This window comes from Osmerus mordax, chromosome 8, assembly GCF_038355195.1.
Source record: "Osmerus mordax isolate fOsmMor3 chromosome 8, fOsmMor3.pri, whole genome shotgun sequence".
In the NCBI taxonomy this organism is placed as follows: domain Eukaryota; kingdom Metazoa; phylum Chordata; class Actinopteri; order Osmeriformes; family Osmeridae; genus Osmerus; species Osmerus mordax.
The window spans coordinates 3021443-3038098 of NC_090057.1; the positions used below are offsets into that span (position 1 = coordinate 3021443).

A 16656-nucleotide genomic window follows, 5' to 3' on the forward strand; every position below is an offset into this window, starting at 1 on the left:
ACATTATGTCATAATTGTTTGAATGGCCACAAAATTATGAACCCATGAAGAAGTCCATCTTCTAACCAAGGTAAATAGAATTTATTTTGGTATTATCATTAAATTCGATACCATTCACAGACACCAGCAATGTTGGCTTAAACACAGCAAATAGTGATATACATTCATTTATATAAATTAGGTAATCATATAATATAATACTCATGATGGTTATACATTACAGGCTCATGTGAAAATACAGAAACAAACTCAAATGTTTACATTAAAACAGGATAAAAAAAATTCTCAGTGTAACATACACTAATAGAAATCATTCCAGCTCCACACTGGAATCTGACGGTGAGGCTGGTCCAGACCCAGGTCAAACACTGCTCAGGTCCTCCAGTGTCCTGGAGCGGAGGCCTTGCTTCCTGTGGGGAACAATGATATTACATTTAGTCATTTAGCAGACGCTCTTATCCAGAGCGACTTACAGTAAGTACAGGGACATTCTCCCCGAGGCAAGTAGGGTGAAGTGCCTTGCCCGAGGACACAATGTCATTTTGCTCGGCCGGGAATCGAACCGGCAACATTCTGGGGGGGGGGGGGGGGGGCTGATGCCTTTCCAAAGCCCTGCCTTCTTAAACGTTAGGAAATGAAAGCGGAGAGCCATTTTGACATGGTCACAGCCGTGCCCTGCGAAACAGCCGTGCCCCGAGAAACAGGCGTCCGGGGCCTCGGGAGGCCTGGAGCATGCATGCACCCAGACAGATCAAACTGGCCTACTAAGAAACCATGTCAATAGAGAATCCCCACATGTAGACAATGTTTTCTCTCATCTGGGACTTAATACAGGAAGTTGGGCCCTAACCGCCAATGTGTCTCAGACAGGTCGGGGGTGGGTGGGGGGAGGGGGGGTGGGGGTAGGGAGATGGGTGGGTGGGGGTAGGGGGGTGGGTGTGTGTAGGGGGGTGGGTGTGTGTAGGGGGGTGGGTGGGTGGGGGTAGGGAGGTGGGTGGGTGGGGGTAGGGGGGGTGGGTGTGTAGGGGGGTGGGTGGGGGTGGGTGGGGGTAGGGAGGTGCGGTCCTCACCGCAGCTCCTCCAGACACAGCCTGTTCCTCAGACAGGATGTCCTCGCTGATGGGGTAGAGGATGAGGATCATCAGCCCTGTCACGATGAAAGCCACCGGGGCGGCGCCGATGAGCAGCTTCAGGGTGTAGGCCACCGCCGCTGGCTGTCTGCAGGCTCCCGTGTCGTACCCAGCAAACCTGCCGACGCGCACGCATTCAGTTACCACCGCCCACATTTACACAGATAGGGCAAAAGCAACAGCATTACACAGTAAAACGAGGGTCAAACTGTATTAACTATATTTGAGGAGAGTGTGTGTGTTTCTTCCCATTGGAACTTGGTTGCTTATCACAATTTATGCTCATGTTTTGGCTTTGTTTTTTTGTTTTTTTCTCTTTGTTTATGGTCATTGACCTCTGCACTTTTTGTAAAGCTCGCTCTTGGAAGTCGCTTTAGATAAAAGCATGTGCTAAATGAATAAATGTAAATGTAATGTAAATGTACGTCGCAATAAAGCATGTACTTGTGTGCTGTTGATATGAGTGTGTCTGCCTGTAGACTGTGACTCACTCCAAGCATAACGTGGACACGCCCAGAGAGATGCCAGCGGCAAACTTGGTGAAGAACACATAGAAGGAGTAGAAGATGGCCTCGTGTCCTTTAGAGTAGGGGTTAGCTAGCCTGAAGTCATCCACCACATCGGGCAGCATCGACCTGAGACACACACACACAAGCTAGTCAACCTAAAAGAGTTCACCTAATTCTTTTCTGGTGTGTCTGTGTGTATGTGTTAGTTGATCTGTTCCAAGGAAATGTCTACCAGGGCTAGTAAAGTAAAGTAGTAGGGAGTCAGGTGGCTGAGCGGTTAGGGAAGCAGGCTAGTAATCTGAAGGTTGCCAGTTCGATTCCCGGCCATGCCAACTGACGTTGTGTCTTGGGCAAGGCACTTCACCCTACTTGCCTCGGGGGAATGTCCCTGTACTTACTGTAAGTCGCTCTGGATAAGAGCGTCTGCTAAATGACTAAATGTAAAATGTAAATGTAATGTAAACCCACAACACTACTCCTTAATGGTGCGTGCTGCACCAGCAGCCAGGACGGCACCGTCTGTCTGACTGCAAAGGAAAGTTCAACTTTTACAGCAGGCTGAAAAGACGTCCCCTAATAACACGATTAGATGATGAGCGGAGCTCGGCCGCCCGCCACAGATGGGGATCACTGCATAAACAAACGAATCTCTCCAAATAGACACGACCCCTCAGGAGAACCTGTCATTTGGGGAGGCAGAGCGAGAGCAAAACAGAGGGCCCGGGGGAAGGGGAAGGGAGGGTTATGGGCGTCAAAGTACAGAGGACATGACTTCTCGCTGCGGTGTAGCATGTTGAGTTTATAGCCGAGGGCTTCACCGTGACATCATGGGCATGCCCTAGCGGTGTCATGGCTGAACGGATGAGGTTCAAGAGGCTCCACTACCAGTTTACCAGCTCACTATCACGAACCCGGCTTCTAAATATACTACCTGTCTGGAAATAACCTCTGTTTGCTGTACTGCTGTTGGCAGGTTTTTAATGTAATTGAATGTGTCTTTTTGCAGACACCATATCCAAAGCCTCTTGATCAGCAAGCCAATGCTCTAGCACCGAGCTGTAGGGATCTGCATACATAACTCACAAGTTACCAAAAGTGCTGCGTTCAACTGATTAAATGTAAACGTGGAACACTGAGATGTCCCAGACGGGTCGGTCACCATGGCAGCAGGAGCGAGGCGGCAACGCTGAGTCCTGAGGAAACAGCCACCACGTACGCCACCACCAGGTTAGGGATGAACACCAGCATCACTGTGAATGGCATGATCCACTGAGAGAGAGAGGGGGAGAGAGAGAGGAGCAGAGAGAGAGGGGGAGAGAGAGAGACAGAAGAGAGACAGAGAGAGAGAGAGAGAGAGAGAGAGGAAAGAGAGAGAGGAGGAGAGGAGAGGGGGGAAGGGGGAGAGAGAGAGACAGAAGAGAGACAGAGAGAGAGAGAGAGGGGGGAGAGAGAGAGAGAAAAGAGAGAGAGGGGGGGGGGGAGAGAGAGAGAGAAAGAGACAGAAGAGAGAGAGAGAGCAAGCAAGAAGAGAGAGGTGATTAGCAGTACTGGGCGAGGGTAATCAATAGTGCATCAGTAGGTATTCTTATTCACTCTCCCATCTCAAACACGACCAGCTAAAGTCAGGATGACGAGGCTTACGGTGATGCCACAGAAGGCAGCCGTCTTCTTCCCGAAGCGCTCCAGGAACCACTGCCACAGGGGATGCTCACCACCGCAGACACCTGGCAGAGCACAACACCTTCAGGAGATGCACTCACACACGGAGAACACGGGACCTTGACTTTGACCTTGGGATCGGGTGGCTGGTCAGTGGTCACGCATGCAACAGAAACGCCTTGGGGCCAGCACTCACCAGGATGGTTAGCACGATGTTCTGGAAGTGGTCGCGGAGGTCCCACTGCGTATGTGCAGAACAGGACAAAGTTGCTTTGCACCTACTGGAAACCAGACGTGAAACAGACTCAGAAACATTATCGTCTCTTCAGTTTTGTCTTTCTTTCTTTCTGCCAACTGTCGAGTCCTTGTGGAAGTTGCTGACTGGCCCTGAACCGATTCATCCTCACATTCCCTCTTTGATGAGTGGACAAGAAATGCATAAAATATACTGTAAGTAGGACTTTTAAAGGTTAAACTGAAACATTTAATCGGATTTTGAATACATCCTCATAACCACACGGTCATATATAAGCCAGGGAACATTGTGTATATTAGGTTATGTTATCATTACGTGATTAGCGTCAACATATATACAGTATAAGTAATAACATAATACGTAACTGTAAGTAGTTCTCAGATTTGAGGGATTATGTCAGCGCTTTAGGTCTGCGCTCGAGTTGAGATACTTTAAATACACTGAGTGCTTTCCTTCCACTGATCAAATCAGCATTGAACACTGTCTATTTCAGACAGCAATGAGTGCTTCACATCTATGACTGTGTGTTACGCCCATAGATATATATAAAGGGTAGATGTCTCGTCCGCGTTACCGAACAACGGAGTCGAACGTCCGCACATGGCGGCCATCTTGCTACAGTCAACTCGCTCACCCATAACATTGTGTTGATGCTACATATACTTTTTAAATGACCATAACTTGCTCAATTTCCAACCGATTTTTAAACGGTTTGGTTTGTTATCAACGTCAGAGATGTCGTTATGCCACTGCATACTTAATACTTAATAATTATGTTATTTTCTTCAAAATAGAATAGAATAATTATGTTATTTTTTTCAAAATAGAATAGAAGTATGCAGTGGCATAACGACATCTCTGACGTTGATAACAAACCAAACCGTTTAAAAATCGGTTGAAAATTGAGCAAGTTATGGTCATTTAAAAAGTACATGTAGCATCAACACAATGTTATGGGTGAGCGAGTTGACTGTAGCAAGATGGCCGCCATGTGCGGACGTTCTAGACTCCGCCGTAAGACATCTAGTCTTTATATATATATATGGTTACGCCTACCTGGATGGCCACGGAGATGAAGAGGAAGGCGGCCGTCAGGGTGAGGTACGGCCCATGCTTCATGACCAGGAAGAAGCCCTTATGGAAGGGGATGGGCTTGTCCGTCTTGGGGGCGTACGGGTCTGCAAGGAGAGAAGGAGATGCCCTTGTGTGTGGATCGAATGCAGAGCTGAGACCTTAGGAGTCATGAGAGGTGGGAGGGGGGGGGGGAGGGGGCTTGAGGAGGGTTGGTAGGGGCGGAGGCTGAAGGGGGGGGGGGGGGGGGGGCTTGAGGAGGGTTGGTAGGGGCGGAGGCTGAAGGGGGGGGGGGGGGGGGAGGGGGCTTGAGGAGGGTTGGTAGGGGCGGAGGCTGAAGGGGGGGGGGGGGGGGGGGGGGCTGTGATAGAAGGCGGGAGGTTGGGGGGAGGATTCGCTCCAACAACACTGTAACTGCCCCTGCAATGCAGTGTATGTTCTGTTAGTTCTTGATGGGGGTTTCCACACACAGAGAGCAACCCCTGACAGGTTCCCAGTCAGATCAGCAGCTCATTGACACTCATTTCACACAGGATGTGCTTTTATTCTGAGCACAGAATAAGACTGGAAAATAGTGTTGAAAGCACAAGGTAGACATTGGACCACAGTCCAGAAAGACTGTTTAAAACAGGAACAATAATACTGCACTGCACGATTCTGTAATGAGGTTAGAATGAAACAGGAGATTGGAAAGAGAACACACACACACACACATAGACACACACACACACATAGACACACTCACCATCTCTCTCTTTGACTCCCAGGAACATCACAACGGTGCAGATAAGAAACACTCCTCCTATGCAACCAGCAGCTATCATATACACCTCTTTCTGCAAGAGAACCAAAAAACCCTGGATGTGAACATATTTCTTGCTGTCTTCCTTAGGTTACACAGACACAAAGTCAGTTCTATTTCCAGCCTTCCCCAGCCTCCAGACTGCCAAACACACTTCCTTACACCTCACTTCCTGCTTGAATGTGACAGCTCAAATGTGTCAATGCTTTCCAAATCTGTACAACTGAACAAGTGTACCAGCACTTTAGATCATACTTCTCGTTACAGATTTAAGCATAAACAGGAAAGTGCCTAAATATAGATCAGATGGTTTTACGTCTAACCCCAACAGGAAGTGCTCTGCCCTAAACAACTTCATCTTGTTTGCTGTTTTTCCATGCGGTGCATAAATAGAGGAGTGGTTTATTATTATTTATTCCGAGAGGCTGGTGAGCAGACAGACTTTGTGCCACCCTTGCCCGTGACCACGGAGGAATCCAGCGGGTGACTGGAGAGCAGCTACCAAGCCCTCTGACTGGTGAGAGGTTCGCCTCCACAGGGGTTTACCCAGAATCCCATGGCACGGCACCAGCAGAGCCCCGGATAGCTGCGGTGCGACCGAGGCCAACGTGGAACAGTAACCAACGCTGATCTGGCATGATTCACCTCCCAGAAACACACTGAGGAGTTTCACTGGTGCCCCGGTCATGTTTGTGTAGGCAGGTTTACTGACCCCCAGACGGAGGTTGGCTCTCTGAGTCGGGGGGGCTCTGGTGTCGGGAGAGAGCCTCACTGTGGTCAGTGTCCGTACAGGCTAGGGTTGGGGGGACCTCACATATCAAGTCACCCTTCTCCAATCAATGGTTGAAAAACATGTGAGGCCTCCTTTCTCTTGACATTACAGACTGCAATAATAAACTACAATTCCTACGAATGCACATGAAACGGTGTTCTCGTGGGCTTCTGGACTGTGTTTTCCTTCTAACGGTTAAAAAAATTGCGTTCAGGGAGGGCAGCTTTGAAAAGGCAGACCTGATCTGGACACGAGATCACCGACGTCAGTTTCAGTCAGGATCAAACCGGAGCATCATAGGGACACCTGGGCTCAGGTCACCAACTGACACTCACCGCATGTGACAGGAAGTCCTGCGAGTGCACGAGGCTCCTGACGATCTCCGCCCCGCTGCTGTTGCCTAGGTGACCGGCAGACATGTTTTGGTGCGGGCAGTGCTTCAGGGTGTGGGCACTGGCCACTATCTGTCCCTGGATGGCAGCCCCCACTAGAGTACCCAAAACCTCCAATGTCATCCCTGTCATCAGAAAACAAAAACTAAACATTATTACCCCATGTCTTTGTGAGACAGCAATAGGTGGTGAGCAGGAAAGCATGAAGAGCAGATAAGGATGTTTGTCGGTCTTGCAGGTGGAGAGACATACGGTAAGCGGTGGCTGAGTCTCTCTCCTTCTGGTCCGTGCTCAGGAACATGGTGAGAGCAGAGTAAGGCACGTGGAAACACTGCATCCATCCGGCCAGCATCACAGAAACACACAGAGAAAACATAACTGAGTCATCGCAACACATAACATCGACACATAACCAGTAGAGAAAAACGTAGTAGTTATGACAAGTCACGTTTCTAACTTTTCTGGAAGTTCTAGACCTGGACTATTTTTCCTCTGAAATAAGTATCACTGTCGTGCACATATAGCCAATTGATATGATTTCTTCAAGATGCATTTCTCCAATGCACCAGTGGCTATCCCCTGAGTGGCCATGTCTGTGCTGTCCTCTACACCTCCTCCTCTCCTCCACACCTCCTCCTCTCCTCTACACCTCTTCCTCTCCTCCACACCTCCTCCTCTCCTCTACACCTCCTCCTCTCCTCCACACCTCCTCCTCTCCTCTACACCTCTCCTCTCCTCCACACCTCCTCCTCTCCTCTACACATCCTCCTCTCCTCCACACCTCCTCCTCTCCTCCACACCTCCTCCTCTCCTCTACACCTCCTCCTCTCCTCTACACCTCCTCCTCTTCTCCACACCTCCTTCTCTCCTCCACACCTCCTCCTCTCCTCTACACCTCCTCCTCTCCTCCACACCTCCTCCTCTCCTCTACACCTCCTCCTCTCCTCCACACCTCCTCCTCTCCTCTACACCTCCTCCTCTCCTCTAAACCTCCTCCTCTCCTCCACACCTCCTCCTCTCCTCTACACCTCCTCCTCTCCTCTACACCTCCTCCTCTCCTCCACACCTCCTCCTCTCCTCTACACCTCCTCCTCTCCTCCACACCTCCTCCTCTCCTCTACACCTCCTCCTCTCCTCCACACCTCCTCCTCTCCTCTACACCTCCTCCTCTCCTCTACACCTCCTCCTCTCCTCTACACCTCCTCCTCTCCTCCACACCTCCTCGTCCTCACACTATCAGGGCACCAGTAAGCAAGCACAGCCCTCAGTCTTCACTTTGTAATTAACACATCAGCTCAGTCAGCATTGTGGTCCAGCCAGCAGCATCCACACGCAGCCATGAGCAAAACACATGCAACCACCAGAGACAACTCAGGTCCTTTACCCTGGTCTGTCCCAGCACAGCATGTCATTTGTGGGGCCTTAATGGAATGCCATTTATAGATTTGAATGCGCTTAGGAACGACATGATACAGTAGGAGCAGGAAGATAACAAGTCAGTGACTAATCAAGAACACGATAAGACAATCAGATGATTATACTGGCTCTTGATGAAATATCTGTGTTCTTTGCATTTGTTTACTAATGGTCCACGGCTTTTGAAGTGCTAACAGCTGTCCTTTCCCAGATCCACATACACATAAAGACAATGGTGGCCCGCTAAAATTGGCAACCAGCATTTAGCCACCCAGCGGTCACTGGCCAGCCTGGATGTATACTTATCAAGTAGTTAGAATGACATGTCATTATAGGCCACCGCAGTGTGGATAATGTGGTCTACACGCTCCGGAGCACATGTTAGAGAGGTTAGCCCCACAGCCCAGCAGAGAGAGGGAGAGAGGACTGGGCTGGACCTTTGCAACAAAAGGAAACCAAAATAAATACACATCTCCCTTGAGGTCCCATATTTCAGAGCTTTGGTTTCACATCAGCTCCACCTCCCCGGTTCTTAGGTTTCCCCTCTCAGGAGCAGTTGTGGCTGTTGATGCCAGAGTCTAATACGGGTCAACAGAAACTCAAAATCATGTACTTCACTCCTTCTGTCCAGAAGGTTCCTATACCAGTTGGTACTCACAGTGATGAGGGTCTGGTAGAGGCAGTAAAAACCCAGGTACCACATGAACCTTCCGTGGGTGAAGGGAGGAACGAACCAGAGGTAGAAGTAGGACACCACCACAAACGGCGTGCAGCCAACCATCCTGCAAAGAGACACACAGTCACAGGTATCCAGGTGGTCATACACTTAACACCAATCTCTCTCAGGCAAACTAAGGACAAATATCCTGCAGAGAGGTGTGACAGGAGTTATGTCGTTTTACTATCTGGAGCCAAAGTCTGCTTTTATTTTTGGTGCGTGTCAGCGATGAATGGATGTGTTTGTGTATCTGACAGGAGGAATCTGTCATGGGTTTATGTGGAGACAGATCAGGAGAAGATGTACCACAGGATTGTCAGCCCACATGACCAGGAAAGCACTCTTAGGACAAGGCATTGCACACACACACGCACACAGATATTCCCAGCAGCGCAAAATAATTCTGCTGAGTTGTGCTGTTTGCAGGATGTGGAGGGATATGTCAGCTATGTATAATTCATATGAATACAACTAGTACATTTCATTATGGGCTAGGGGAACAGCTGGGCATGTCAAAGAGGGGGAGGAGGAGGAGGGGGGATGTGGATTAAGCCCACACTGACTTGTTTGTCAGTACACCACTGTAAAAGACAATGTTGACCTGCTTTGTAGTCCAATTAACACAGAGTTCTCCTCATTTCTGTTGCAGGTCTTCATACACAGAATGTAACACATCTAGAGTTTACCTGGTAATCCTACACTACCACTGTTGACAAAAACTTTGACACAGATAAAAAAATATTTTAAAAACTGTGAGTGAAATGTTGGAGACTACTCTATATGGCTACACCATAGGCCAGGAACTTTGACCTGATATGACCCTAAGGTGTTTGACCCCACCTGTGATTTCTACAGGTTGCCCCTACAGGTTTCCATGATCTAACCCCCTGCCCCTCTCTGCACTGCCATTCAGCCCAGGCCCAACAGAGAGAGAGAGAGAGAGAGAGAGAGAGAGAGAGAGAGAGAGAGAGAGAGAGAGAGAGAGAGAGAGAGAGAGAGAGAGAGAGAGAGAGAGAGAGAGAGAGAGAGAGAGAGAGAGAGAGAGAGAGAGAGAGAGAGAGAGAGAGAGAGCGAACAGGAAGGTAAGCGTAAAGAGAGAGAATGGAAAGACAGAGTGAGAAAGAGGTAGAGCCGGGCCAGGAGTGGCTGGTTCTAGCAGTGTCCAGCCCTGGCTGTCACACAGTGGCCTGCCCCCTCTGTCTCTCCGAGTGATTGTTCTGACAGACAAAGGTTGTGACATCACCGGGGCTGCAGAAAGGCAGCTCATGGGGGCATGAAAGGCCCACAGACTGAATGGGGACAGTTAGAATGTTCTGCAAGATGGCTCATAGGATGTGTGTGGGACATGGTGGAAAGGTCTATTTGTTGACAAAAACAGCAACCACATGCGTTTAAACACAGACTTTCGGAAATATTTGACTTTCCTATTCATGTTTATTAGACTGGTGTATTAGGTAACAGGCAAAGGAGGATTTGGAAAGATACACTGAGCGTCTATTAAAAAAGGACTTAGGAATGCTGTTATCTAAGTGTTCCTTTAGATGGGCATGGCGGTCTCTAAGACATCAAACACAGCAGCACCCAGGGGTAGGAGGCGGTTATCGCCCCTGTGTTCTGGACAAAGTGTAGATACTGATCACTTCCTGTCTGGGTGGTGATGTCAACCTAAGTTACAAGGGGACTTCCTGTAGAGAGAGGTCTAGGGGGGTTTCCTACATCCAAACAAGGGTCCTACTTTATGACAGCGGACATCACTGACACACACACCTTTCTCACCCTTCTCCTATAGTAAACAGCAGTATTTACAGACAACAGCATCTGTGTGCTGAGTGTGGCTCAGCTCAGCTCAGTGGACTTGGTCTGCCTCCAATGCAGTGATCCTGTGTGTAATCTATGGCTCATACAGCTCTCAACTCACAGATTCTCCACTAAGTACTTTCTCTGTAATTATAATAAGTGAACGGTGTCACGACAGTGTTCTAGCTTTGTGCTAACACAGATTAGAGCAGGCACACTCACTCAAATACACACACATACTTAAGGTAACAAAGATGTTTAACACTGGAGTAAGGCTGATTTTCATGTGTTGTAAACAAAAACAGACACTTATCTTGCATCTTATGGTGTTTCAAGATCATGGGTATATACAGCTTCCATGTAATCCAACTCAATGTGAAAACATTGACCTGAACCGTAGAATTAACTAACCAAACACTGAAGACACAGAGACGGAGTAGAATGAGACAGGGGGGAGAGGGTTCTCACCAAGGCATGAGTCTGCCAATCTTGGTCCATGGGGTCTTGGTAATGAAGAAGCCCACGATTGGATCTGTCACAGCCCCCCAGGTCTTCCCTATGAACAGCACCATGGAGGCTTGGAACGGGTTGATCTGTGGGGATACATTTACATTTTACATTTAGTCATCTAGCAGACGCTCTAGGCGTGAGTGAATCAGCCCCCCCCCCCCCCCCCCCAAACACGCACTCACACACACACGCACACACACAGTACCTGAGCAACATCGAGCAGGTAGATTTGGAGGAAGAACGCGGTGGCACTTCCAGCCACCTGATTGGGTGCTCCTCCGATGGCAAAACACAGTTTACTGCAGACAGACAACCTCTGGTTTAGGTCTGTCTGTGGAGACAGGAAGTAGAGAGTCAGCATGTCCAGTGCGGGAGGTTAGCACGGTTAAGATCAACAGAATCAGATGGGCAAGTGTATCCTTGATTGTATTGGCCTTGTGTGGACACAACAGATGGTGGAATAGGGTACAGAGGTAGAGTTCATGTTCTATACCAGGTTACCAACAGAACTCACATCATCAGCCATCCATTTGTAGCTCAACCTTTTAGCTCAAAGAGACATAAGCATGTACGTGTATTCAAGGATCAGTAGTCATTTGAATGCAGCCTAGATAAGGAATATTAAGTGGGAAAAAAGCTTTGTATATTGTGATGTCATCTTGGAATCATTTTCTTGTGTGTTTTTTTTACATTATGAGGTCAAATTAAGAGAGTTGCAGTCCTGTTGGTGGCATCATGGGATGGTCTATACCTTTGAGTCTGGTACAGAAGGGATACGTCATTAGCCAACATCAATGCTGGTGGAAGATGATACATCTGGATTCCATCCACCCCAAACCGCACCCCATCTCCCCCACCCTGATCATCTATCTCCCCCTGGTCCTCCGCCCTCTCCCCCTCCCTAGCACCAGAGCCTGACGACAGGCCCCTCCTGTGGTGTAGCTTCCAGTTGATGTGTGTGATATGGGATCAGAGAGCATCAACCCCTCTGCAGTTTAGACTGCGGTTATCTCCAGACACGATGGAGCACACAGCAAAGCCTGTTCCCTTCTACAGAGAGATCCACAGCATTGCTTCCATACCACCCTCTGCTAAAACCATCTCATGTGTTTAGTGTGGTATGGTATGGTGTGTGTGTTTGTGTGTTCTTGTCTGTGAGACGCTCTCATCCTCATACATGAAAAAGGACCCAAACCACCTCCTGGAATACCCAATATTTACGACTGCTGAATATCTCAGAGACAGACACAAACATCCATCGAAGCGCTAAATACGGCAGCACCGCTTTAGATCTCTTCTCCAGCGTCTCCCTCTCTTCCTCTCCTTCATCCAGCCACACTCTAACACTCTCTCCAACCTTTGTTTCTTACCAAGCATACAAACCACTAGGCTACACTCTCGGGCACACACACGCAGCATGTCGAAGACAACCCACGAAACGTCCTTTTAAACATCAAAGGAGAGTATCACCACACGACAACCACAGCTCGGACCAGAAGACTGTCATTATCGGAATCACTTTTTTTTCTTCCTGCTATCCTTCTCTCAACATAAAGCCATTGATGGTTTCTAGGATGACAATTACCAGGATGGAGCTGTGTAATTATTCAAACGGGCCAAGCGGGTCAGATGTAAGTAAAGAGTTGCACGTCGGTCGACTTCAAAACTTGCTCTGTCTCTTGTTTCCACTCCCACTCTCACTGCAATTATCTCTAATTGGAGAGAAAAATAAAAAGTCTTTGGTCTCCGGTGAATTCTGTCTAACTGATGATATGCAAAACTAGTCGACGCAAACAGCCTCTCTCACATCAACTATGGGTCCCGTGTCAAGGCATAGACAGGATCTTATTTGGAGAAGAGGTCCGTGTATTTACTTTAAAGAGGTAAAACAAGCTGGAGAGTCCTAAAGTACATATAATGATAGGATCGTTCAGTGCAGTTTACATGTCAGATGCCTTCTATATAATTTGAACAGAGAAAGAATATGCATCTCATTCTTTTACACCATCAACTGGCTTCACGTTTGACGCTGGTGAAGACATGAATCTCTCTCTCACACTCGTAACCCTGTCTTTCTCTCTGAGGCTTTATCTCCATAGACATAAACAGGATATCCCCAATGCTGTCTGGACACACATTATTTAACTCCCTCACTGTGCACACACACACACACACACACAGACACACACACACACACACAGACACACACACACACACACAGACAGACACACACAAACACACACACAGACAGACACACACAAACACACACAAACACACACACACACACACACACACAGACAGACACACACAAACACACTCACACTCACACTGCTAATTGCTCAATACTAAAGCAGATAAACATCCTCAAAAGTTTGAGCAGTCAGCAGAGTGGGGGCTGGGAGAAGTGGGGATAATTTCCAAAGTTAATTAGACTTTAACTGATTAAACGCAACCAAGTGTGTAAAGCCGTCGTAGACAACGTGCCTGGATGTTTCAAATACGATTCAGGCCAAGTGTGACGCAAACAGAGGATGAGTGCTAAAATGTGTCGTCCTGAATGTTAGCCAGGATATTTTATGTTTCGTTCAGCACCAGCCTCAGATAGTCCAGAGTGAATATGCGTGTGGTAGCATAGATAAAGCTGCTATGATGAAAACATTAACCAGTTTAAAGGTTTACAGTGAAAGGGATTTCCTGAGCCTTTTCTCATTAGACTCAAAACTGATGTTTAGCCTGAGCTTGTGTTTGCTTGTGGCCAGATGGGGGCTTTGACAAAACAAAAACACGCTGGATATTGACGTACATATACATATGTTGCAGATGAGTTTAAGGTTGGGGACGAACGTGGTTTCGCACGTAGGTGGTTGTCACGTGCCAGCCGACAAAAATAAAACAACAATCGGCAATACCCTGTGAAGGTTAATGTAAGATGCTCATCCCTTCTCCTAAATCTGCCCTGACAGGAAAGCGCAGGGTAAGTGCTTACGTTGGAAGCAGACACGGAGAAAAAGTCACATTGGACTACATAGATGCATAGATGCACCCTCAGCCTTTAAGAGTAACACACAGTTCATCACTCGGTTTGCCCCTCCTGCCTTAACCTGTCATCTTTACTCTACAGTGACCACAAGGGGGCTCCGGGTAAAGACCTTATTTTGACAAGCGAGCCATTAGCGGGCCCAGCATTGGCGTAGCCTATACGCTTCTTCATGCATAATTCACTCAGGCAACAAACCCTTTACACAAAGCCTCCATATGCTTCCACACAAGTTTGAAACTACAACTGACAGCTATTCCTCCTTGCATGTGCATGTTCATTCACACAGAAACACACACAGTTAATTGCTTTATCATATTATGGGAGTATTGCATTGGTAATCTTGCTTACATACCAGAGAGATTCATGTTTTCTTTTTTTCAATGTACAGCACAATAAAGTCATGACCAACAGTATCACGATCAACAATGTCCGGCTCCTTTTCAAATGTTCTGCCAATTCCTCCTGCCTTAGCACTGAGACCTCGGTAGACTGATCCGGAAAAACATTCCTTAGTCATCTAAACTACATTTACATTTAGTCATTTAGCAGACGCTCTTATCCAGAGCGACTTACAGTAAGTACAGGGACATTCTTCCCGAGGCAAGTAGGGTTAAGTGCCTTGCCCAAGGACACAACGTCATTTGGCCGGGAATCGAACTGGCAACCTTCAGATTACTAGCCCGACTCCCTCACCGCTCAGCCACCTGACTAAACTAAACAAGGTAACTTCAACATGACGTGTTCTCTGTATTCACAGGGAAAGTACACATAGACTGAAGATGTGACTCCCATCTGTCACTCTGCCTAGCTTGTTCTGCCTGTGGGCATATACTCTGGAACAGCATCAATAAGTAAGCATTCCATTTATTCTTCCAAGCCAACGGCTTCACATACCTTCACAGACATGGCACAGCACTCATGCTGGCTCACACACAGGCTCACACACACACACACACACACACACACACACACACACACACACACTATAGACACACACTGTTTCACATTCTTTTCCTGCTTGTACCTAGACAGCCATCATCAGACCTGCTTCTCCACAAAGTCACTCAAGGTGAACTTGGAGCTGTGTCACCATCCCCCCCCCACAGCCAAAAAGAGACAGAAAAACAACCACTTCTTGACACTGAGGCATTATGAACCTTCCCGAATGAAACCAGCCAGGCATTAGTCATAAACAACTAAACAATTCAAACCCCTAAGAACTGTAGTAGTAGCAGTAGTCCAGCAGTCACAAACAAACATCCCAGGTTGAGTTCTGGGGTGCTTACCTGGTTAGGAGCTTTGATGAAGGCTGGGTCCGGAGGCTTCATGAGCTTCCCTGCTGGGTTCTGTGTCACCCGCTCCCCTTTCGCCATGGCTGCTGTGTGGCTGTCAGCAACTCTCTGACTGGACTCCTGAGTGGGTGTGTGTCCCTGAGCGTACGTGTGGGTGTGACTGTGACGTCTGGCGTGGCTGAGTGTGCGTGCGTGCCTCTGTGTGTGTGTCTGCGGTTGGGTCTGGGTGTGACTGTGGCTCTGACTCCGAGTGAGAGTGTGTTTCTGTGTGCGCGTGCGACTCTGGTTGTGAGGGTGCATGTTTGTTTGAGTGGCAGGAGGAGGGCTGCTAGCGGGGAAGTCCTGTGCCTCTGTGGCTGTGCTCCTCTCTGCTGCCATTCACATGCTGCTCCGGGCTGGAACAATGCCAGAGATGGAAAGGCAGAGTCAGGCAAGGGGTCCCATACACATTTACATTTAGTCATTTAGCAGACGCTCTTATCCAGAGCGACTTACAGTAAGTACGGGGACATTCCCCCGAGGCAAGTAGGGTGAAGTGCCTTGCCCAAGGACACAACGTCAGTTGGCATGACCGGGAATCGAACTGGCAACCTTCGGATTACTAGCCCGATTCCCTCACCGCTAAGCCACCTGACTACCTACACATCCAGACACAATTTACCCTCCCTTAGAGTGTAGGACATATGCACACCACACCACACACACACACACACACACACAACCATCCCCCCATCCTCACAGTATAGGACACACACACACACACAAACATAGAGACCCAAACCTCCCTCTTGCTCCAGCTCCTCTGTTTATCAAGTACATGCATTTGCAATCTACTGTATGCTTAAAATAACAGAAATGCTGAGTTTCTGCAATTACTCTGAGTGGAGTAGTAGTCCAGATGCATTAATACCCAATATTCAAACAAAAACAGCTATAGAGGGTGATATTTGTAGAGTGAAATAAGTACAGTTATAACATGGATATTGTCCCAATTGTGCAACTGAACTAAATAATTAGAAAGGCTTCATAAAAAGATGGGTTGGCTTACCAGAATGTTGAGAAAATTGTTGTTTAGACAGTCAGCAAGTGCGAAAATCAGTCAGACTGAATCGGATGCTCATCCCAGCAAAGGAGAAGGAGACTGCAGAGGACGAACTGTCAGTGCGGTTCCACTTCAATGTATAATCCTCGTCTTCAACAGGGTACTGCTCCACTCAGCGGTGGCAACTAGGCACAACAGAGGTGATGAGATGACTGAATTATTGGCCATCCCTTAATTCTACTGAAACACA

At 48.0% G+C, this 16656-nt stretch overlaps 1 protein-coding gene across 1 annotated transcript; it reads right to left on the reverse strand.

Moving 5' to 3' along the window:
- Positions 1-282: 282 nt before the first annotated feature.
- mfsd2b (MFSD2 lysolipid transporter B, sphingolipid) lies at positions 283-15742 on the reverse strand. Its single transcript, XM_067241501.1, is given in 16 exon segments — positions 283-410; positions 1071-1102; positions 1104-1248; positions 1622-1765; positions 2799-2908; positions 3281-3346; positions 3477-3536; positions 3538-3579; positions 4611-4732; positions 5371-5461; positions 6535-6716; positions 6844-6922; positions 8666-8789; positions 10991-11115; positions 11238-11363; positions 15359-15742. Coding segments are annotated over 16 exon segments (1881 nt in total). The 3' UTR covers positions 283-361.
- Between the last annotated feature and the right edge of the window lie 914 nt (positions 15743-16656).